This window comes from Nelusetta ayraudi, unplaced genomic scaffold (assembly GCF_046127955.1).
Source record: "Nelusetta ayraudi isolate G7.1 ecotype Tasmania unplaced genomic scaffold, CSIRO-AGI_Nayr_v1 ptg000109l, whole genome shotgun sequence".
In the NCBI taxonomy this organism is placed as follows: domain Eukaryota; kingdom Metazoa; phylum Chordata; class Actinopteri; order Tetraodontiformes; family Monacanthidae; genus Nelusetta; species Nelusetta ayraudi.
Genome location: NW_027466159.1, coordinates 96,687 through 119,000, shown reverse-complemented (window position 1 = coordinate 119,000; position 22,314 = coordinate 96,687). Strand labels below are relative to the sequence as shown.

General features: G+C 43.4%; 1 protein-coding gene across 2 annotated transcripts in view; it reads left to right on the top strand.

Moving 5' to 3' along the window:
• LOC142903373 (protocadherin Fat 4-like) overlaps nt 1-22,314 on the top strand; it is a 74,416-nt gene that overhangs the window by 23,422 nt on the left and 28,680 nt on the right. Inside the window, exons 15-31 of one of the 2 annotated variants that reach the window (XM_076048952.1) lie at nt 3,611-3,739; nt 3,828-3,983; nt 5,128-5,305; nt 5,395-5,528; nt 5,814-6,770; nt 7,019-7,144; nt 7,280-7,531; nt 7,609-7,707; nt 7,856-8,028; nt 8,594-8,745; nt 9,318-9,622; nt 9,919-10,029; nt 10,449-10,640; nt 10,826-10,923; nt 11,008-11,163; nt 11,334-11,510; nt 11,675-12,180. In XM_076048952.1, coding sequence (XP_075905067.1) covers nt 3,611-3,739; nt 3,828-3,983; nt 5,128-5,305; nt 5,395-5,528; nt 5,814-6,770; nt 7,019-7,144; nt 7,280-7,531; nt 7,609-7,707; nt 7,856-8,028; nt 8,594-8,745; nt 9,318-9,622; nt 9,919-10,029; nt 10,449-10,640; nt 10,826-10,923; nt 11,008-11,163; nt 11,334-11,510; nt 11,675-11,726 — 3,447 coding nt within the window. In that variant the 3' untranslated portion in view covers nt 11,727-12,180. Of the gene's footprint in view, nt 1-1,785; nt 1,964-2,052; nt 2,187-2,471; nt 3,429-3,610; nt 3,740-3,827; nt 3,984-5,127; nt 5,306-5,394; nt 5,529-5,813; nt 6,771-7,018; nt 7,145-7,279; nt 7,532-7,608; nt 7,708-7,855; nt 8,029-8,593; nt 8,746-9,317; nt 9,623-9,918; nt 10,030-10,448; nt 10,641-10,825; nt 10,924-11,007; nt 11,164-11,333; nt 11,511-11,674; nt 12,181-22,314 lie in introns of those variants that run through there. The other variant, XM_076048951.1, reaches the window with a different exon arrangement.

Below are 22,314 nucleotides of genomic sequence, written 5' to 3'. Positions count from 1 at the left end.
GTTATGCCCTCCAGACACATTTTGTTTTTTGATGGCTCCTAATAAAATGGACCTTTGCTATCATTTATGACAGGACGGAGGTGGGTTGAACAACACAGCCACTGTGTTGATTCATGTGGAGGACACTGACAACCTTGATCCTTATTTCAGCCACGACACATACCAGGCTTTTATTGCAGAGAATGAGGTGAGTCCAAAAACCAGCTTCTGGTAAAAGCCTGCTGAATTTTTATTGTTGGTTGGCTGAAGACATTTTTAAATGGACAAAAATGACATCTAGAGCAAATCTGGTTATCTGAAAATGTAATGCTTAAATTTTTTGTTATATTTAACACTTGTGCACAAATTATTTCAGGAGGGGGTTTTCAAAACCATCCTTCCAGAGGCCATAAAGGCACAGGATGGAGACAGTGGGATAAACATGGCCGTAACGTACAGCATCAGCAGTGGTAAGCAAACAAAATTTATAAAATCTGGCTTGGACCATGACGGGAAAATCTAGTATGAATCCAAAACAAACCCTCGGACATGGTTTTTGTTTAGTGCTTCCAAAGGAGTACGAAGAACACTTCAACATCCACACCAACTCTGGAGTTATATCAGTTGAGACGTCCTTCGACAGAGAGCTGATGAGCAGCAACATCGTCAACATCAGTATCAAGGTACTGACATGAACAGAAAAACTGGTCAGATGTGATATTGGAAGGCAGCCCGACAGTGAACCCAGAAGATCCCTAAAGACAATCAGGACAATTAGGAATGAGACAGAAATAAAATCATTTGGATTGGATCAAATTCAAATAATTTTCTACCATATGTCCTACCTGCAGGCGGCCCAGACAGACGATGCAGGGAAGACTGCTGACGCTGTGGTCCAGGTCACTGTCGAGGATGTGAACGATTCGCCCCCAGTGTTGGACCAGGACTCTTATTCTGCCACACTCCTGGAAAACTCCCCAAACAACAGCATCGTGTTCAAAGCCACTGTCACTGACGCAGATGAGGTACTTTCAATTTTAAATTGCTCCAAAAACCAAAAGAGTGGAACTGTTTTCTTACATTCTCTTTTGTCCCAGGGAGGATTTGTGGGAACCCTGAAGATCAGTCCAGAATCCACTCCTTTCACCATCGATGATGACGGGACAGTTAGAGTGAAGAACTCTGCAGCTCTAGACAGAGAGACCAATGCTACCATTACCTTTAAGGTAGTCCAAATGTCAGGTTAACTCTGGTGCAAAAAGATACAAATGGGCCCATAAATAGAGACATGCATGTTTTTCTATTTGAATTTATAATGTGCTTATAATGTCCTTTTGTTTTTCTTCCTTTTAAGATTGAAGCAATAGATACAGATCCAGCTCGGAATGATGTCGCGACAGTCCTAGTTACTCTTGAGGATGAAAATGACAACAGTCCATCTTTCACAAGTGACATGTACAAAGGATACGTGTTTGCGAACTATACTGTGGGAGCGTTGCTGCTTAAGGTAAGATGCTAAATGCTTCTGCAAAAACTACTGAACATGAGCTGTCTCTTTGGGTTAGGATCAAATACAAAATACAAGACATTTGATCACAATAAAATAGAATACCCTCTGTACTCTCCTTTTTACTGCTCTTTCACTGCTGATGGCGTTCCCCAGGCTGTGGTTTCTGCGGCATGACAAGACAGAAAACAATTTGCTTTCCACTGCTGGAGTTCATTTGCTGATTTTGCTTTCAGAATTAGATTGAGATTCTGTTTACATTTTGCAATTAAGAAAATATATTTTCTTGGAATTCTCAGGTTGAGGCTGTGGATGCTGATGCAGACATCAACGGACAGATCAAATACTCTATTGATTTTGGAAATGAACAAGACTATTTTTCCATTGACAACACTGGTGACATCACTCTGGCGAAACTCATTCCAGTGGAGGCACATCAAACTAAGGAGTTCTCGTTGAATGTAACAGCCACAGATGGTAGGAGTTCCCAGTGTCCAGCAGCAACAAGCATGTTAACGTCACTTTGTCCCGATTGTCTGATAACAAATTGAATCCTTAATTTTCAGGAGGTGTTGTGCCACGTTCCACTTCAGTTCAGGTTCAGATTACCGCTGTGGGAGTTACAAAGCCCCAGTTCCTTCAGAAAATCTACAATGGAACCATAGAAGAAGAAAGAGACAACGGAACAGTCATCGTTAAGGTGAGACATGCAGATTCTTTTCATTCTTATGGAAGATGATGGTCCTGTGACAACACACAAAGATTTGGAATGTAATGGAATCTCATTGGGAGGGAAATGATTCTTAGTCAAAACAAATTCCTTTTGCAAATCAGTGTCAGGTCCTGCTAAACTGAATCTTGGGCTCACTCAAGTGTATTTCTTTTGTTGGATCTGCTGAAGTGATTTAGACTTGTGCTCAAATATCTTTGTTTTGTTTACATCCAGATACTGATCACTATCAATTGTCTGCTTTTAAAATTTCAGGTTGGTTTTCTTGCACCAAACGTGACCAAAGTGACTCTTCAGGTAGAATCAGAAGAACACAAGGACATATTCAGCATCAACCAGAACGGTGATTTCTCCACGAAAATGAAGCTTGACTATGATGAAGCACCACACAACTACTCTGTGAGGATCTCCATCACTGACGGGGACAGCACTGACGAAGCAGTGGTGGAGGTGCAAGTCACTGACATCAACGACAACAGTCCCGTTTTTAACTCGACGTCTGTAGAAGTATCAGTCTCAGAGGACGCGACGGGAGGATTCAATCTTACTACTGTTTCAGCTACAGACAGAGACAGTGGTGCAAACGGGGAGATCAGATACTCACTGACTGGAGGAGAGGGCAGGTTTGCTGTCCATCCCGAGTCTGGGCTGGTGACACTGGCTGCTGGCCTGGACAGAGAAGTCAAGGCAGAGTACCAGCTTCAGGTGCTGGCTGAAGATCAGGGTCGTCCAGCCAACTCTGCCAATGCCTCCCTGCTGATCAAAGTGATTGACGTCAATGATAACGCCCCTGAATTCTCACAGGCAGTGTACCAGGTCCTGGTCCTGGAGGATGAGTCAACTGATACAATCTTGCTCGAGCTGTCAGCTAAAGACCTGGATGAAGGAGTAAATGCAGAAGTATCTTACAAAATTATCGACCAGAGTCCCTCATTGGATACTCCTGTGTTTAAGTTGAATGCCACCTCGGGCGCTCTGCAACTGGCCCGGCCTCTACCGGACTACAGTGAGGTGAAGGAGTACACACTAGTGGTTGAGGCTTCAGATGGAGGAACGCCCACTCTGGTTGGGAACACCTCAGTGGTGGTGAATGTGACGGACGTGAACAACAACGCGCCTGAGTTCGACAAGGGCAGCTACGATGTGAACGTCACTGAGAATCTGGTTAATGGCGCAACCATCCTGACCGTGAAGGTCACAGACAAAGATGAGGTGAGTGAGAAGCAACAAGACATTCTGTTGTTTGTTGAGCAAACCACCAATCAACTTAGTCAAATGGGTTTCAAATGACTCTTCAAAAAGATTGATGAAGAGTAACTTCTATCTCACATTTAAACTTTTTAGACACCAACTTCAGCAATGCCTCATATTAGCACATATTTATCTCTCCACAGGGAGGATTTAATGGAACTCTGAAGGTTCTTCCAGAATCGGCTCCTTTCTCCATCAGTTCTGATGGGACCATCACTGTTAGGAACACCACTGCTCTGGACAGAGAGACAACTGACACTATCACATTTCAGGTAGCCTGAAGACGCCCAATGAGTTTTTTGGGTCAACATCCCTGACCTTATCTTGAGATAAAACTATCTTGTTCTTTTAACTCTCAAGGTTGAAGCCACAGAAGCAACACCACCAAACCATGTTGTCAGAGCAAATGTCAGTGTAACTCTTCTGGATGAAAATGACAACAGTCCGGAATTTCTCCAAAAAGATTATGAGGCCACCATTGGCAGCAGTCAAACCGAGAGGATGTTTGTTGTGAAGGTAAGTAGTTGTTTCAAAATGTTTTCTTTCAGCTATTCAGTATTTTTGAAAGAACAATCAAGAACATTCACAGCTTATCAGTGCCGATAAAGTTAGGTCAAAAGTCGGCTAATATTATTATCAGAGGTGTGGCTGGAAAATTGTTCTCTACTGTTGTGAAAGTGACAGTTCTACTACTGATCAATGGCAAAAAATCATAAAGAACACCAACTGGTCTGTGTTAAAGGGTGACTACTTCTTGCAAATTAAAAGGTTTGGCTGTCGCTTCACAAACATTTCTGTATCTCTATCTCGAGTTAAGTTTTATAAAATCATTACATGTAACACTCAGATTAAGATATTTACCTTTCAATACTCGAATCCAAGTTTTATTAAAATAAAATAAATTAAAATAAAATAAAGCACAAAGTACATAAAAACTGGCTCATGTGTCTTAGTCCTGAACAGCAACAAAAAAGAACACCAGGGCACAAGGGGAAAGGCTTTCATATAAAACAAAGAACATAATTTGAGATGTCCACGTGGCACATGAGGTCATTCCTAGCAACCATAAAACTTTAAATCCAAAAAGGTGCAGATCTTCATACTGCTGATGTTGACATGTTAAAAAGAGGAGGCAGTACGTGTTGGTGAGTCCTCTGGCAAGACAGCACAGGAAGTCAAATTTATAAAATCATTTTTTTTCTCTCTCTACATCTTGCTCCAACAGATGCTTTTGGACTCGTAATCCTGTTACTATACTTCTCAGGTCTTGTTTCCAAATTCCTGAAAGGACTTTGAGTGATGGCAGAGGGTAGACTGTAATGAGTGGCGCACTGTCATTGTAGTCTTGAAGGTGTTTTTAAACAGCAGTTAAGGTTTGACAAGTAATTAGAAAAAAAAAAAACTGTACACCAGACATCCATCCAGGTCAGACACTAAAAGTTATGAGGCCTTGAAAAGTTTTAATCCATAAATGTTGGGATTGAAAATTAATCCACCCAGCACAGCTTTCAGCATACAATCGTATTTTTTGAAACAGCATAGAGACACATCTATATAAAATATTGTGGGTCTTGGAGGATAATGCTGGAAGTGTGAATTTCTAATGGTCAAGAATAAACTCATGATGCAATTGACAAATATATTTTCTTGGAATTCTCAGGTTGAGGCTGAGGATGCTGATGCAGACATCAACGGACAGATCAAATACTCCATTGATTTTGGAAATGAACAAGACTATTTTTCCATTGACAACACTGGTAACATCACTCTGGCGAAAACCATTCCAGTGGAGGCACATCAAACTGAGGAGTTCTTGTTAGTCGTAACAGCCACAGATGGTAGGAGTTCCCAGTGTCCAGCAGCAACAAGCATGTTAAAGTCCCTTTGTCTTGATTGTCTGATAAGTCATATGATCTGTCATTTTCAGGAGGTGTTGTGCCACGTTCCACTTCAGTTCAGGTTCAGATTACTGCTGTGGGAGATACAAAGCCCCAGTTCAACCAGGATAGATACACTGGAACCATAGAAGAAGAAAGAGACAACGGAACAGTCATCGTTAAGGTGAGACATGCAGATTCTTTTCATTCTTATGGAAGATGATGGTCCTGTGACAACACACAAAGATATGGAATGTAATGGAATCTCATTGGGAGGGAAATTATTCTTAGTCAAAACAAATTCCTTTTGCAAAGCAGTGTCAGGTCCTGCTAAACTGAATCTTGGGCTCACTCAAGTGTATTTCTTTTGTTGGATCTGCTGAAGTGATTTAGACTTGTGCTCAAATATCTTTGTTTTGTTTACATCCAGATACTGATCACTATCAATTGTCTGCTTTTAAAATTTCAGGTTGGTTTTCTTGCACCAAACGTGACCAAAGTGACTCTTCAGGTAGAATCAGAAGAACACAAGGACATATTCAGCATCAACCAGAACGGTGATTTCTCCACGAAAATGAAGCTTGACTATGATGAAGCACCACACAACTACTCTGTGAGGATCTCCATCACTGACGGGGACAGCACTGACGAAGCAGTGGTGGAGGTGCAAGTCACTGACATCAACGACAACAGTCCCGTTTTTAACTCGACGTCTGTAGAAGTATCAGTCTCAGAGGACGCGACGGGAGGATTCAATCTTACTACTGTTTCAGCTACAGACAGAGACAGTGGTGCAAACGGGGAGATCAGATACTCACTGACTGGAGGAGAGGGCAGGTTTGCTGTCCATCCCGAGTCTGGGCTGGTGACACTGGCTGCTGGCCTGGACAGAGAAGTCAAGGCAGAGTACCAGCTTCAGGTGCTGGCTGAAGATCAGGGTTGTCCAGCCAACACAGCAACTGCCTCCCTGCTGATCAATGTGACTGATGTCAATGATAACGCCCCTGAATTTCCACATGCACAGTACCAGGTCCTGGTCCCAGAGAACCAGTCAATTAATATAAGCTTGCTGACGCTGTCAGCTACTGACCTTGATGATGGAGAAAATGCAAAAGTATCTTACGAAATTGTCCACGTGAGTCCCTCATCGGGTCTCGCTGTGTTTGATTTGGATGCCACGTTGGGCACTCTGAAACTGGCTAAGCCTCTACTGGACTACAGTGAGGTGAAGGAGTACACACTAGAGGTTCAGGCTTCAGATGGAGGAACGCCCACTCTGGTTGGGAACACCTCAGTGGTGGTGAAGGTGACGGACGTGAACAACAACGCGCCTGAGTTCGACAAGGAAAGCTACGATGTGGACGTCACTGAGAACATCGCAAATGGTTCAACCATCCTGACCGTGAAGGTCACAGACAAAGATGAGGTGAGCCAAAATCCTTTTCGTCAACAATATTTTTTTCCTTTGATATGTTTAAAATAAACAAAAACAAAAAACTTGTCAACTGTAAATCAGAAGCATTCAATCAAGTTTTTTACACAACAAGTTTTTAAAAGTCAAGAAAACCAAGGCTGTCCAAAAATGTTTTTTTCTTGAATACGATACACTTGCTACAGTTTCTCCACCACTTCACTTCACTCCTCACGTGTTTTTATTTTCTTTTGCTTCTTTAGGGTGGGTTTTCGAATGGCCACTTCAATTGCACGAGCGATACCTTTGAAATCAACAATCAAGGCGTGGTCTCACTGAAGAAAGACGTCACTTTGGACAGAGAGACAAAAGACAACTACATATTACAGGTCACAAGTAAAACGTCAGCTATATCTCTTCCGAGCATTTGAATACCTTCTGAGCCCTAGCTTCCGAAGTGGTAAACGCAATTCTTGGTTAGTGACAAAAAAAAATTAACAACGAGTTGAACCTTTTTTGTCCAGGTGATAGCGGTGGATCAGCCGTCAGGTGGTCTAAGTGCAACTGCCGTGATCAACATCTCCATCCTGGACTACAATGACAATGCACCACAATTCCCCACCATTCCAGAACAGTTTGAGGTCAAAGAGGGCAACTACTCAGAGGAGACACCAGCAGAAATCATCAACATGAAGCCCACAGACCCTGACCTTGGTCCCAATGGAGAGGTCACCATTGCCATCTTCCCCCCACACCCACTCTTCAGGTTCAGAGAGGTGTGGCTTGAAACACATTAGAAGGACTTCTGTCTTTCAGCCCTATCAGCTCTCTGACACCTCAACTTGTGTTTTAGGATGGGACACTGATTGTCGTTGGCTCTTTGGACCGAGAGAGCAGAGACACTCACGAGCTGGTAGTCACAGCATCAGACAACGGAAACCCACAGAGACAGGTGAGAGGCCTTGTGGTTGTGTGTCTGCCCTGAAACTGAAACGTTACAGGCTTAATTAATGTCAACAAATGTAGAAAAATGAGAGCCACTGCCTCCCTCCTTGGCACTTGTTTTCATAGCCTTGAACTGTTTTTGCCTTGTGACCCAGAGCATCGCCACTGTCAGAGTGCGTGTTACCGACGTTAACGACAACAGACCAGAGTTCAGCTCCAGCAGCTACATCAGTAGCATCCTGCTGAAAGACTTGCGTCCAGAGAAGCTGGTGCTGACACTGGAAGCGACTGACAAGGATTCAGGGAGCAACTCACTCATCACCTACAGGTCTTTGATCATGATAAAGACATTATTAATAACTTGTCAATTCACAGGCTACCTTTGGTGGTCTTTGCAAAAGAGACACATTCATTTACTGCAATAAATCATGGGATTTTTATCTAACATTGGCAAACTAATATATCAGGGTTTTTTTCTCACGCCCGCCTTGATCTAAGATCAAATGTTTCTTATATGTGCATTTGTTCAACTAACTCATTGTTTTATCATTTTATAGCAGAGATTTTTCAGAGTTATATAAAGCTATTACGCTGTATTTAATAAAACCTGGTTAATTTACAACCTATTACCAGGCCAAGATTGATGTTTCCCTCAGACCTTGTTCAAACCAAACAAAATCAATGCAGCTGTACAAGGCAGGAGTGTCATATGTCAGCTAGTAGAGACAGACATGAACATGTAGTGATTGATGTCATTTGTGTTTGCCTCTTTTAGCCATTTCTCACCGTCAGTAGCACCCTATGGTAGTCGCTAGTTAGCTGTCTTGCAGCATCAGCTCATTGCCTCAATTGCAACAAGAACCTTGATAAATTCTCTGAACTCTCACGTGCAGTTTCCTGGAAGGAGGTTCTCCATACTTGAGCTTGAACAGCACCACTGGAGTCATCACGCTGACATCTAATGTCACTGATGTCACAGAGAGCACCGTGTTGAAACTGACTGCCATGGCTCAAGATCATGGCGAGCCTCCTCTCAACGCCACAGGTGAGTCAGGTGGCAACGGACGAGATACCGTTTTGTATTTGGAGACAAAATTATTGCATTTATTTTTCGGGCACTTTCACGATGTATTGTCCAAGCACTGCCAGCTGATTGGCTGATGCTTTCAAGGCATTGCAAATTTAATAAACAAAATCAAACTGATCAAATCTAATAAAAAAAAATACTCACTTAGTCACAATGGAAATGTTGCACCTAGTGTGTAAGCAGCAATATAAAAAAAAAATACAACACTAAAGAAAATCCTAATTCCCCATTAATCGTCCAGTAAAAAATGCATCTGCTGTGTAATGGCCATAAAAAGGCAAGATGGTATTATAAAAAAAAAATATCTTCCTCATAAATATAATATAATATAAATATAATATTCTTATCATTGATCCCTGCCATAGCAGGGATCAAATGTTAAAATCCAAATCACATAAATGTTGTTATCTGCAATTATTTCTATTCCAAAATGTTTCAATGATGGATGTGCAAGAGCTCAACTTCTGAATGTCAGCCACTTAGCAGTTTTTTGGGGGTGAGTCGGTTAAACTGCCCATTTTCCCCTTCAGTCCCTGTTGCCATCATCCTGACGGTGACCATTCCGGAGGACGTGGTTTTTCTCAGCTCCTTCTACAACTTCAGCGTCTCTGAAAACGAACCAAATGGAACCATCCTGGGTGAAGTCCAGGCCTCCTCAGGAAGTGACCTTTTCAGCATCTCATACAGTCTATTAAACCACGATGACCTGTTCTCTGTGGACGCCAACGGGACTATTCACACAAGGGTGCCTCTGGACAAAGAGAAACGGGAGTGGTACATCCTGGAAGTGGAGGCAGAGGACACACAGACGCCACCAATGTCTGCTGTTGCCAGAGTAAGACCTGGTCAGATTGAAAAGAGTAACTTCAGCAACATCATCAGGCTACAGATCTTTCACAATCAGCTGCTTTTAGTTTTGGCCCCAACCCCCCAATCCTTGACCTTAAATCTCGACCTGCTGGTCAAGAGTCCAGAAACATTGCCTTCACCAACCCACTAGGGGGGCATTCAGCTTAATGTCTTTTTTCTGGAGGCTTAATCCTTTTAAACTGTAAATGTTTTAACCAACTTGTGATATTGATCTGCTAACTCTCAAACATGTGCCTGTTGATCTGGTTTTCTCTCCCCCAGGCATCAGTTTGGGTTCGCAACGTGAATGAGCCTCCACAGTTTCACACCAACCAGTCCTATGGCTCTCTGTTCAGCATCGCCCCCTATAAAGCCCCTGTCGTCACTGTCACGGTAAACACACTCAGTTACTATCATCTTACAGTTTTCGGGAAATATTTCATTGGGGAGTATAAAGCCCAAAAGAGGCAGTAAAACGCCATGATAAGGTTAAAGGTCATGAAGAGGAGTGGTTATTTTGTTGTTATAAACATGATTTTGGTGCTGATATTATCAGAGCGCCTATTCAAAGCTTCCACAATAGTTTCATAACTCAGGCACATCAGGAGTTCATGGCTGCTACTACTGCAGATCGAATCATCCAATAAAACCTGATAGTCTGCTGAATAAAACTATGAATCATAACTTTAAACAGAAGGTTTTTAGATCGCTGTGATTGTGTAGAGTGAGTCTACTGCAGAGTGAACGTCAGTCTTGCAGGGAACCAATCCAAACCCCAACACAGGGTCAACTGTCGTTGTGTGACTCTTCAGGCTACCGATCCTGACGTGGGTGACAGCGGCAGGCTGAACTACAGCATCGTAGGCGACACTCAACACTTTGACGTGGAGCCTTCTTCAGGTCTGGTCTACGTGGTGTCAGTGGTGGATCTGGCTGGAATCAAGGCTAAACTGGAGGTTAAGGTGTCCGACCCCAGCGGACTTGAGGCTACAACTGCAGTTGAGGTCAGTGTTGAAAAGAGCCGATGATGGTCTTTTATAAAAAGAAGTCAAGCTTGAGGTTTTCACACTTTAAAGTGAGGAGAAGCCTTTCTTTGTTCCCAAACCAAAAACAGGCGAATCCATAACATTCCAATTCCTGAGCTTTCACCTGAGAGACATTTTACAACAATGTATCATACTGCCTCCAGGTGACGGTAAGCGGAGATGCAAACAAGACTGACGTGGTGGTCATCAGCATCAGCCAGCCAGCTAACAGAGTCGATGAGAAGATCACAGAGGTGGAGAGGTGACGTTCTCTCTGGTACTCATCATTCAGACCTTCCTGCAGATATGTTTGGCTCCTGTTCACTCTGTGATTCTGGTGGTTCAGTGCCTTGAGTTCAGTTCTGGGTTGGACTATCCACATCCTGGACGTGCGGAGCGACGGAGCTGTGGACTCCAGATCCCTCAAAGCCACCAACAAGACGCTGGTCAGCTTCGTCAGTTTCGATGGAGAGCAGGTGGTCCCATCAGAGGAGGTTATGAAGTAAGTCTCAATCTAGTACACCAATGCATGCACACGCACACACACAGACACGCACACACACACACACACACAAACACACACACACACACACACACACACACATACACACACACATATTTTTGAAAGGCTGCAGAATCAGACAGTAAAGTGGAACCTTCGTATTCCAACAGGCAGTTGAGGAACAAGACTGCCGATTTGGTTTCGGAGCTCAGCAAAGTGTTTGGAGAAGATGTTGAAGTTGGCGTGGAGGATCCCTACAGCGGCATTCAGAGTATCATCATGATGCTGGCAATCGTGCTGGTTGTCTGCTTGCTGCTGCTGATTTTGGCTGTGGCACTGCTCATCTGGTAAGACGCCTCAGGATGGCTTTTCTCGATTATGCTGCACTTTCAGCAACAGCCTCTAGTTTTTTAAAGAAGAAAGTTTTAAAGAAAAAAGTGATTGTTAACGGTCCGCATCATAGAAAAGGTACCTAACCTGTGTGTGTGTGTGTGTGTGTCTGTGTGTTCAGTCTCTTCAAGAAGGTGAGCTCTCTTCAGCAACGCAAGAACACGTCTTTCTGAGGGCCGACTGCAGGAAATCAGCACAGCGCCACCATCAGTGCAACCAGAGAAGACATTTTAATGGACATTGACTCCTCACCCGTTACTGGACATGAACTGTCAACTTGTTGATCTATTTAAAATAATTTAATGCCCCACATTGGACAAACTCCCTACCCTGCAATGTCCCCTTTCTTCCTGCGTGTGGAAGGTCCATCAGTTTTTAGCAGGAGGCTGTAAACACAGGGCTTACTAGGCTGTCTGGTTCAAATGGCTTCCACAAAGCTTTCCACTTCCAGGAAAAGATAAATCTTTGTGTTAAAACTGTTTTTATTTCATTTAATCTCTGTTTAAAATTAAATCCAAATAAAATCCAAAACACAGCAGAAGAACAGGAAGCAGCAGCAGCAGCGAAGACAAACAACAGTTTCTGGAATGTTCTTCATTCAGAAAATAAAACCTGCAGCTGATCCAACATCATGGTTTGATTTTGTTTGTTGTTTGAGCATGTTTGTGTCTTTGTTGGTGTGAGTGAAAGGATTCTGAAGTCTGGCTGATGAAAAAGCAAGTGTTTAATCTTGCAAGAGGAGGAAGGGTATCCGACACAAGCATGTGTCTGACACAGTTGTGTTTCTGAGCATCAGGAGTACAAGTCTTTCAAACCATGGATAAAACATGAGCATGAGATGAATAAACATGAGCATACAATGAGCAGATACATATGTAATTTGTTGAACACCTCCCTGACAGTATCTGGATTCGCTCCAGACAGAATGTCGCCAGGCAAAAGAAACAAACCCTCCGTCAGCTACTTCCCCAATTAGTTTTGGTTAACCTGATTTAAACTTGGTGTTTAAGGCCTGCATAAGAGGCTGCATATACTGAAGGTTTGCTCATCCCAAGGAAATGGCCCTAAAAGTCCAGTTGTCGCAGATCACAAGGCTCGACATTCGTTTTTCCATCACAAGATCCACCACAGTCAAATAAACGCCGCTTGTGATATACTCATACACACACACACACACACACACACACACATACAAACACATGTGTATGTATGCATATATATATATATATATATATATATATATATATATATATGTATATATATGTATATATATGTGACCTCTTCTATTCTGTCCTGCTTGCTGTTTTATAAAGACTCGCAGAAGTTTGGTGTGGAGCAGCAGAGTATGGGTTTATTCTGTAACAGAATGGGGCACAAACCATAACTCGCTCAGTCAAACCTGGTCACCTCCTGTTTCAAAGGCTTCCTCTGTACTGAGGATCGCCCAGAATGCAAAGCGCTAACTTCAAAATAAAATACATCAAATACAAAACAAAATAAAAATAAAATATAAAGAGCCATGGCTGTGCCCCAACCAAGTTTAACATAATTGAACAAATACAATTTCATAAAACCGTTACATACACCCCCCTTAAATTATGTTAAACTCTGTCCGCAAGCCTAGGTCAACAAAATAAACAAAAAGAAAACATCAAACAAACCTCAAAAGGCCAAAAAAAACGAAATCCGAGCACCGACGCATAACAGTCAATACAAAATTCTCCTGTAAGGAGTGTGAAAGAATAGAGCGGTACCAAACCCTAAACTTCCCACAGACCAATAGGAGATGCCATTTACACCTCCTGAACATCTTATCCCACTAAGCTCACACTGTCTTACACACTCAAACAAAAATGACAGTCACAAAGCATGACTCCAATCAAAACATGACAGGAACTCAGAGACAATAAAATGGAGAAAGAGAAAAAAAAAATTAAATAAAATATAAAGAGCCATGGCTGTGCCCCAACCGAGTTTAACATAATTGAACAAATACAATTTAATAAAACCGTTACACATATATATATAAGTGTGTGTGTGTGTGTGTGTGTAGTTTTCATATACATCTTAAGGCAATGACTAGAGAGGATTCTTTGAAGAATCAAGTTTCACGTTGTTCTCTTCATTTACTTTTCTCCTTTTTTCGGTTTCTCGATATTGAAACCATAGGAAACATCAAGGCAACTTTTTTTTCTTCTTGTCTCGCTCATACCCCTGTGATTTGTTTTATCCGTTTTTTCCTCCATGTGGAAGGTCCAGCGAGGCTTTTTTTTTTTGGCAGGAGACTGTAAACACAGGGCTAACTAGGCTATCTGGTTCAATGGCCTCTACCAAGCTAACCTCCAAGGAGCTTCAGGCATCTTTCACATCCATGAAAAGATAAACCTTTATGTTAAAACTGTTTTTATTTCATTTAATCTCTGTTTAAAAATAAATCCAAATAAAAGCCAAAACACAGCAGAAGAAGAAGAAGCAGCAGCGAAGACGAACAGTTTCTGGAATGTTCTTCATTCAAGAAAATAAAAGTTGCAGCTGGTCCGACATCGTGGCTTTATTTCCACCACAGTCAAATAAAGCACCGCTTCTTATATACACACATATATATATATATATGTTTATGTTCTGTTTCTGGATATTGAAACCACAGAAAACGTCAAGGCAACTTTTCTTTCTTCTTGCCTTGCTCATAAAGTACAAAACTGGCACAGAGGACGAGCATCTTTATACACAGTAAAAATGCAATAAAATAAAATTACAGAGGAGACGAGAGTTGTGTAAACCTTTTCCCTCTTACAGCAAATAAAAACCCAAACGAGTCAAGTTCTGTTAAAAACATAAAAACAAAAAACAGTTTCATCTGACAAGAAATGTGCTGTTAGCGTCTACGACAACGTCTGTCCTCCCTCGGGATTGGACAAAGGAGTCGGCTGTGCGTAGATTCTATTTTATGTTTTCAACTCGAGCGAGACAACACCACTGAAGCTGGAAAAAAAACTGACTGGACTTCAGCTGAGGGCAAAGAAGAAAAAGAACAAGAACAAGAACAAGAACAAGAAGAACAAGAACAAGAACAAGAAGAATAAGAACAAGAACAAGAACAAGAAGAACAAGAAGAAGAAACAAAAATTTGGAGAAAAAAATAAAATTAAGTTCACAAGATCTCTCAGCGGCTGTGGTTTGATGATGTCACGATGGGGCGGGACTTTGATGGACAGTTTGCTGACGATAGTGGCCTCCATTGTCCAGTGCAGCATGTTGGGAGAGATAGATAGATCAATAGATAGATAGATAGATAGATAGATAGATAGATAGATAGATACACACACTCCTGCCTGCACACACATGCTCCATCTAACCTTCCTGGCCAAGACGTGTGTGATGCCGCTGTGTGACGCTGCTGTGGTTTGATGATGTCACAATGAGGGCGGGCCTTTGACAGACAGTTTGCTGACGATGCTCAGGTGCAGCCGGCGCAGCATGTCTTGCATGTCGGGGGGCAGGAGCGCCTGTGAGGAGGGGGCATGGCCGCCACAGCCTTCCAGCTCCTCCCCCATCAAGCCCAGGGCTGACGGGCCCTGGGCCGAGCCGACGCAGGCCCCTCCTTCTCTTCCTTCTTCTCCTCCTCCTCCTCCTACTTTGCCATGGGGAGGGTGCGCTGGGCGCCTCCTCCCCATGGCAACGACATCAGCAGGTTTAGGTCGACTTCCTGGTTGCATATTTCCCACTATGCATCAGACAGGAATAGTTAGCCCACAACCTGAAAATCAAGGACATGTGTGTGCGCGTGTGTTGGTACACAGCGTTGAGCAGGCCGCTGGTCTTGTTGAGCTCCAGCTGGTGAGCCGCCAGCTCAGGCTGCAGGCTGCTCTGTTCGTTCAGCAGGTTGGTCAACCGAACACCAATCAGGTTGGAGCAGCTGAGAGTGGACAGCACCTGGACCTACACACACACACACGCAGGCTGTGGCCTACTCCTTCCTCACCTGTTAAAACATCCAACACAATCACCACCAGTGGGGAATGTCATAATTTAACTGAATTATTTGAACCACTGTGGAAGTGGTGTAGGGTTGCCAACCGGCCCGTAAAGTACGGGACTGTCTCATGTTTGGCAATTAAATGCATTGTCCCGTAACGCACTTTGTCCCGTATTTCAGGGAGACGTTCCCGATGCATCACCCTCCCCACCCAAGCCCCGGTCGCCAAAAATTCATCCGAGCTGCAAGTCAAGGTTAGCTTACCAAAAGCTGTAAAAGCAGTTACATCATGAGAGAACATGATGTGGTGCACATGATATCAGAGCGCTAATTCAAAGTTTCCACAAAAGTTTGATAACTCTTGCACGTCAGCAGTTTATGGCTGCGACAACTGCGGATCGAGTCGTCCAATAAAACCTGATAGTCTACCGAATAAAATTATGAATCAGCAGGCTGAGGCTACTGCAAAGTGAACGTCAGTCTCGCAGGGAACCAATCCAAACGTACCAACACGGGGTCAACTGTCACTGTGTGACAGGCTACTGATCCTGATGTGGGCGACAGCGACAGGGTGAACTACAGCCCCGTAGGCGACACTCTGAACTTTGACGTGGAGCCTTCCTCAGGTCTGGTCCCAGCAGACTTGAGGCTACAACTACCGTGGAAGTCAGTGACGAAAAGAGCCGATGATAGTCTTTTATAAAAACAAAGAGTCGAAGTTCAGGTTTTTACATTTTAAAGATTGTCTATTGAGCCGCGGAGCCATCGTGTTTCTGTGTTCCAAAACCAAAAAAGCAGAATCCAAAACATCTCAATTCCTGAGCTTCCCATACTGTGCAGTGCTTTTTATTGTGTGTTGCTGTCCACCTTTGCTACCGTAATGATGGAAATTTCCCCACTGTGGGATGAATCAAGAATATCTTATCTTATCTTAGCAGTGAAGGGGTGGTTGTCAGCGTCAACCAGCCGTCAAAATTAAATTTCAAAAAGTATCAGACGTCCAGGCCGACATTGACTCCTCACCCACCACCAGACATGAACTGTCAGCACACACTAATTTTTCTTTGAACGACAATGCAATACCTGTGTGTGTGTGTGTGTGTGTGTGTGTGTGTGCACGTGCATGCATTAACAGATGAAACTCGCACTCTCCTGGGACTGACCATTCACAGCTCCGTCCACAGATTTGGGAAGAGCGCCAAGTGAAGAGGAAGTCCAATCAGTACACCTGAGGACTGAAGTTTACACATACACACGCACACACACTTTTGCGAAATCCAACGAAATCACCACTGACTCGTGAGGAACGTACTGAGCTTGACCAGCGTGTCGGTGAACTTCTCGCAGTTGATGGGGGATAGCAGGTGGATGAGCCTAAAATAATAAATAAAAAAATATAAAAATCTTATTGTGCGTGTGTGTGTGTGTGCGTGCGCGCATGTATGTATGCTTGCGTGCACGCAAGTGAAAATGTAATACAAGAACATCCTGCAGAATGGCAATTGCACTAACTAATACTTGTTAGTGCTCATTCTCTGTTCTGTTTTAACAGTCAAAAAGAATGTGCACAAAAGGGGTACAGGTGGTGGATCACCAAAGGCTGGCCACCTCTCGCAGGGGGCATAGCCTTGGCTCTGAACAAAGTCAGTCCTGTGTTTGAGGGGATCCCTTGGGGGACAGAAACAAATGTATGTTCTCCCAACCAAGATGTCACGCGCTTCATACAAGGTATGTTCCTCTATCTCTACATGGGAAACATGCACATGAAATGCAGACTATCTAACTTGTCTGCGGCAACACTGTCACACTGTTTGAGCCATCAGCAACAAGCAACACCGGCTGATGCGGGTCCAGTGAGTACTGGCATCGAGGCCTGGCAAGTCTATTCTACTAGCTTCAATATTGATCTTACTAAATGTGATAGGTGAAGGCACGACTGCAGCAGCAGCTGCAGCATTTGATCTTGATGATGACGAGACCATCTCCCTGGACTCCAGAAGTAATGAGGTATCATGATTCATGTCAAGCTTGTTGAAGTTCTTTTCAGTCTGTAATAGGGAAGAGTCATCATTTGGTGCCCACACAAGATTTCACTTGTGTAACAGAACCCAGATGCTGTATATGGAGAGAGTCATCCTGGCAACATAGTTAGAATTGATAGAAAGAAATTCCCATGATGCAAAATTCCCACTATGCTAATTGTCATGTGTTGACAGAACTCACAAGTTATTAGACAATTGTATGCTCAGCATCTACAGAGACACATACAACTGGCTGATTTGGGTAAACAATAAAAGGAGAGAAAGAATGAAGACCTTTTATTAGAGTCCGAAGTAAAAAAAAAAAAAAAAAAACGATTTAAAAAAATTCAACTTTGAAATAAATAAAAAAACTTAATGAGAGGTGAGTCATGCTTTCAATGCACACTGAATGCGGACTGTAAGAATAAAATATACTAGTTATTATTATTATTCCGTCTCCCAGCTCTAAAAATATGACACATCTTAAAATAAATAAAGGACAATGGAATTATGATGGTGTCTGTTTGTTTCATGTATGCACCTTTCAGCCTACAAAGAGATGACGCTTGGCACTCAAATTGTGAAAGTCTTTATCTGTAATCCTACCTTAGTGTTATGATTGGTTGGAAGTTGAAACAATGGCATCATTCATTAGGTTAGAAGAAAAGCACTTAATTGCAGTATGAGGAATGATAGATTGATTTAATCGACCAAACTCACGAAGAGATGGAAACGGGACATCAAATAGATCATTCATTCATTCATTCATCTTCTATACCCGCTTATTCCTATTCAGTGTCACGGGGGTCTGCTGGAGCCTACCCCAGCTGTCTTAAGGCAAAGGCAGGGTGACACCCTGGACAAGTCGCCAGTTCATCGCAGGGCCACATAGACACAGACAACCATTCACACTCACATGCACACCTACGGACAATTTGGAATGTTCAATTGACCTCACATGCATGTTTTTAGACTGTGGGAGGAAGCCGGAGAACCCAGAGAGAACCCACGCAAACTGAGAGAACATGCAAACTCCACACAGAAAGGTCCCAGGCCCTGGCCCCAGAATCGAACCCACGACCTTCTTGCTGTGAGGCGGCAGTGCTAACCACTGCGCCACCGTGTCGCCCCCAAATAGATAATATGAATGGGATTTGCATGCAATTAGTACTTTGGCCATCAAAGGGAGTCTGCGGTGGGTAGTAGGAAGGGCATGTAATTAGATAAAAGAAAAATTGATATAACCTTTACGGAGCACAACTTGCCTTTCAGAATCAGCCTCAATACGTTTCACATTAGCGGGGAGTTCTTAGCAATACGCAGGGATTTGAACCACACTTTAATAAGCCAGTCAAACAACGACATCAGGCTTAATGTGCATTTATTTGTGTAACAAGAGATGGTTCACACAGAGTAGAGTGACATGAATATGATCATGAAGGCACAATCAGCAACGAACTGGGTGTTGAGTGTGTGTTGTGCGCGTGTGTGTACATATGTTTTGAGTCAAATTGAACATTTGTATTTCATCAGCAAGTTGAAGGGCCGGTCAGTCGCTTCGCAGGCAGCTCTCAACAGACTGTTTGGAGAAGATGTTGACGTTGACGTGCAGGCAATCAGGTTGTTATCATCATCCTGATGGTCCTGCTGCTTCTCTGCCTGCTGCTGATCGTGGCTGTGGGGCTGCCCATCAGGTGAGATTCATTGGCGCCACACAGTGAGTGGCTGTACTTGTGCCGACTTGCTCGGCCCCAGTATTAAGTTTGTTTGCGAAGCAGAAACGATGTTGCGACATCAAGTGGACACATTTAGAACAGCAGTTTCTGTCATTGAAAACATGCAGTTTTTATACTTTGCAAAATCATCTTGCGGGACGGAAAAACACAGGGCCGTAAGTTTGACACCCCTGCATTAGAAGAACAACGACAACAACGCTGTGCGTGGCCCAGCGCCGTTTTACGAGGCTGGTGTTGCGCAGCTCAAGCGATCTGTCCCAGTTGAGGAGCGTGAGCAGCTTGTGGGGAAAGTGAGCAGAGCCTGCTTCGCGTCTGGAGACACAAAAACCACACAGGTCAGCAGCCGGGTTGCAACAACAGGAACCCCAGACTGCTGGCCAGCAGGGCGGCGCCGATCACATGACATGCAGTGGCGTCATGGTACATCATGTGCAGCGTGTGTAAATATTTCATTAAGCTATATAAAGTCCAGAAGCAGCAGTGATACGCCCTGATAAGGTTAAAGGTCATGAACAGGAGTGATTATTTTGTTGTTTCGGAAGAGCACAAGCTGCAGGTCAAGGTTAGTTTAGCAAAAGCCGTAAACGCAGTTACGCCATGAGACAACATGATGTGGTGCTGATGTTATCAGAGCACCAAATCAAAGTTTCATATCTCATGCACGTCAGCAGTTTATGGCTGCTCCTCCTGGAGATCGAATCATCCATTAAAACATGATAGTCCCCCGAATAAAATTATGAAGCAGTATTTTAATGAGAAGGCTTTTAGAAAGCTATGATTGTATAGAGTGAGTGTACTGCAGATTGAACGTCAGTTTTTCAGGGAACCAATCTAAGCGTACCAACATGGGGTCAACTGTCGCTGTGTGACTCTACAGGCTACCAAGCCAAGCCAAATTCAAAACATCTTGATTCCTGATCTTCCCCCTGAGATACATTTTACAACAATACATTATACTGCCGCCAGGTGGCAGCTAACAGAGCTGCAAACAGCAGTGACGTGGTGGTCATCGGCATCAACCAGCCGCCAAAATTCATTTTCAATAAGTTTCAGACGAGACTCTTATCGCGCGATTTAAAAAAATAAATAAATAAATAAATAAAAAGATATTCTCGGCATTAACCTATTCTCAAAGTTGGGTCTGGGAGCTAGGTCTACATTGAGCAAGCAATGATTTTTTTTTTTTTATTAATTATTATGAATTATTTTTTAGGCCTGGCCCGGTCTGTCCGAGTTACGCTGGGGGGCGTAAGCAATGCGCTGGTCGGAACACCAAATGCCAACTGACATGGATGCCATTGCATGGAGTTGTTGCACCCTCTGTTGGTCATTCCAGGTAGTTCATGACAGACCTGCGTCTCAAATTACATGTCGCCCCAGCCAACTTGCCGACTATGCATGTTTATTTTTCAATAATAAACGGAAACCCTTCCTCAAGGACTTACTTCTGGTCATTAATTAATGAATTAATTAATCATTCGCGATTAACTCCCGGATTGGAGTGTGATTAATCGCAATTAAAAAATAAATAAATAATAATAAATCGATGCCAAGCATTGATATACATATACAGTATATATATATGTTTACATGTATACACATAAACAAACATTTGCTAAAGCTGCAGGATCTGTCAAGTGGAACCTTCATGTACCATCAGGCACTTGAAGACCCAGTTGCCAGCTTTGCAGTTGCCAGCTTTGCAGTGGAGACAGTGGCGTTCAGGCTGTGGTCATCGCCCTGGTGGTCGTGCTGGTTCTCTGATCGTGCCTGTGGCACTACTCATCTGGTAAAGACGCCTAAGGAGCCTGCTGGTTGTGCAAGCTTATTCCAAAAAATCTAATTAGTTCCTACTGCCCCCAAGTGGACAGAGCAAATAATGAAGGATGGCTTTTCTCAGTTATGCTGCACTTCAGCAACAGCCTTTTTAAAGAAGAAAGTTATTGTTCAATATCAAAAGATAAATCTTTATGTTAAAATAGTTTTTATTCAATTTAATCTCTGTTTAAAATTAAATCCAAATAAAAGCCAAAACACAGCAGAAGAAGCGGAAGCAGCAGCAGCGAAGACAAACAACAGTTCCTGGAATGTTCTTCATTAAAGAAAATAAAAGCTGCAGCTGGTCCGACATCGTGGCTTTATTTCCACCACAGTCAGGCAATGACTAGAGAGGATTCTTTACACAATCAAGTTTCCCGTGGTTCTCTTCATTTACAGGTAAACTTTTCTGTTTCTGGATATTGAAACCACAGAAAACATCAAGGCAACTTTTTTTTTCTTCTTGCCTGCCAAAACTGGCACAAAACTGGCACAGAGGATGAAGAAGGGAACTGAAAACAAACAGGAGGAGGCGTGTCCTCTGAGCAGGTTCCCGACAAAGAAAAGAAAAGAAAAAGTGGGAGAAAAAAATGAAATAAAATAAAGTTCTCAAGATCTCTTAGCGGCTGTGATTTGATGATGTCACGATGGGGGCGGGCCTTTGACGGACAGTTTGCTGACGATGGCGATGGCGGCCTCCGCCTTCCAGTGCAGCATGTCCAGCATGTTGGGGGGCAGGAGCGCCTGCAAGAAGGGGGCGTGGCCGCCACAGCCCTCCGGGGGCTGATGGGAAGATGGCGTCGTCTGAGACGGGCGGGGCCGACTGAGCAGTTCTTAGGCCCCACCTCCTCCTCCTCCTCCTTTGTCTGCTGGGAGGAGGAGGAGATGTAGCCGGCATGCAGAGCATCGCCACCTGCATCACGGTCGTCATGGCTGCTCACCCTCTGCCTCTTGACCAGCGTCGCTCCTTCATCCTCCACTAGAACACACACACACACACACACACACACACACACACACACACACACACACACAAACACGCATGTTAGCACGTTAGCACATTTCCCAGAAAAAAATCACAATTCTCTTGATACATATATATGTATACATAGAGAGTGAGAGAGAAAGAGAGAGAGAGAAAGCGAGAGAGAGAGAGAGAGAGAGAGAGAGAGAGAGAGAGAATTGGACACCGGACTGGCAATATGGCTGC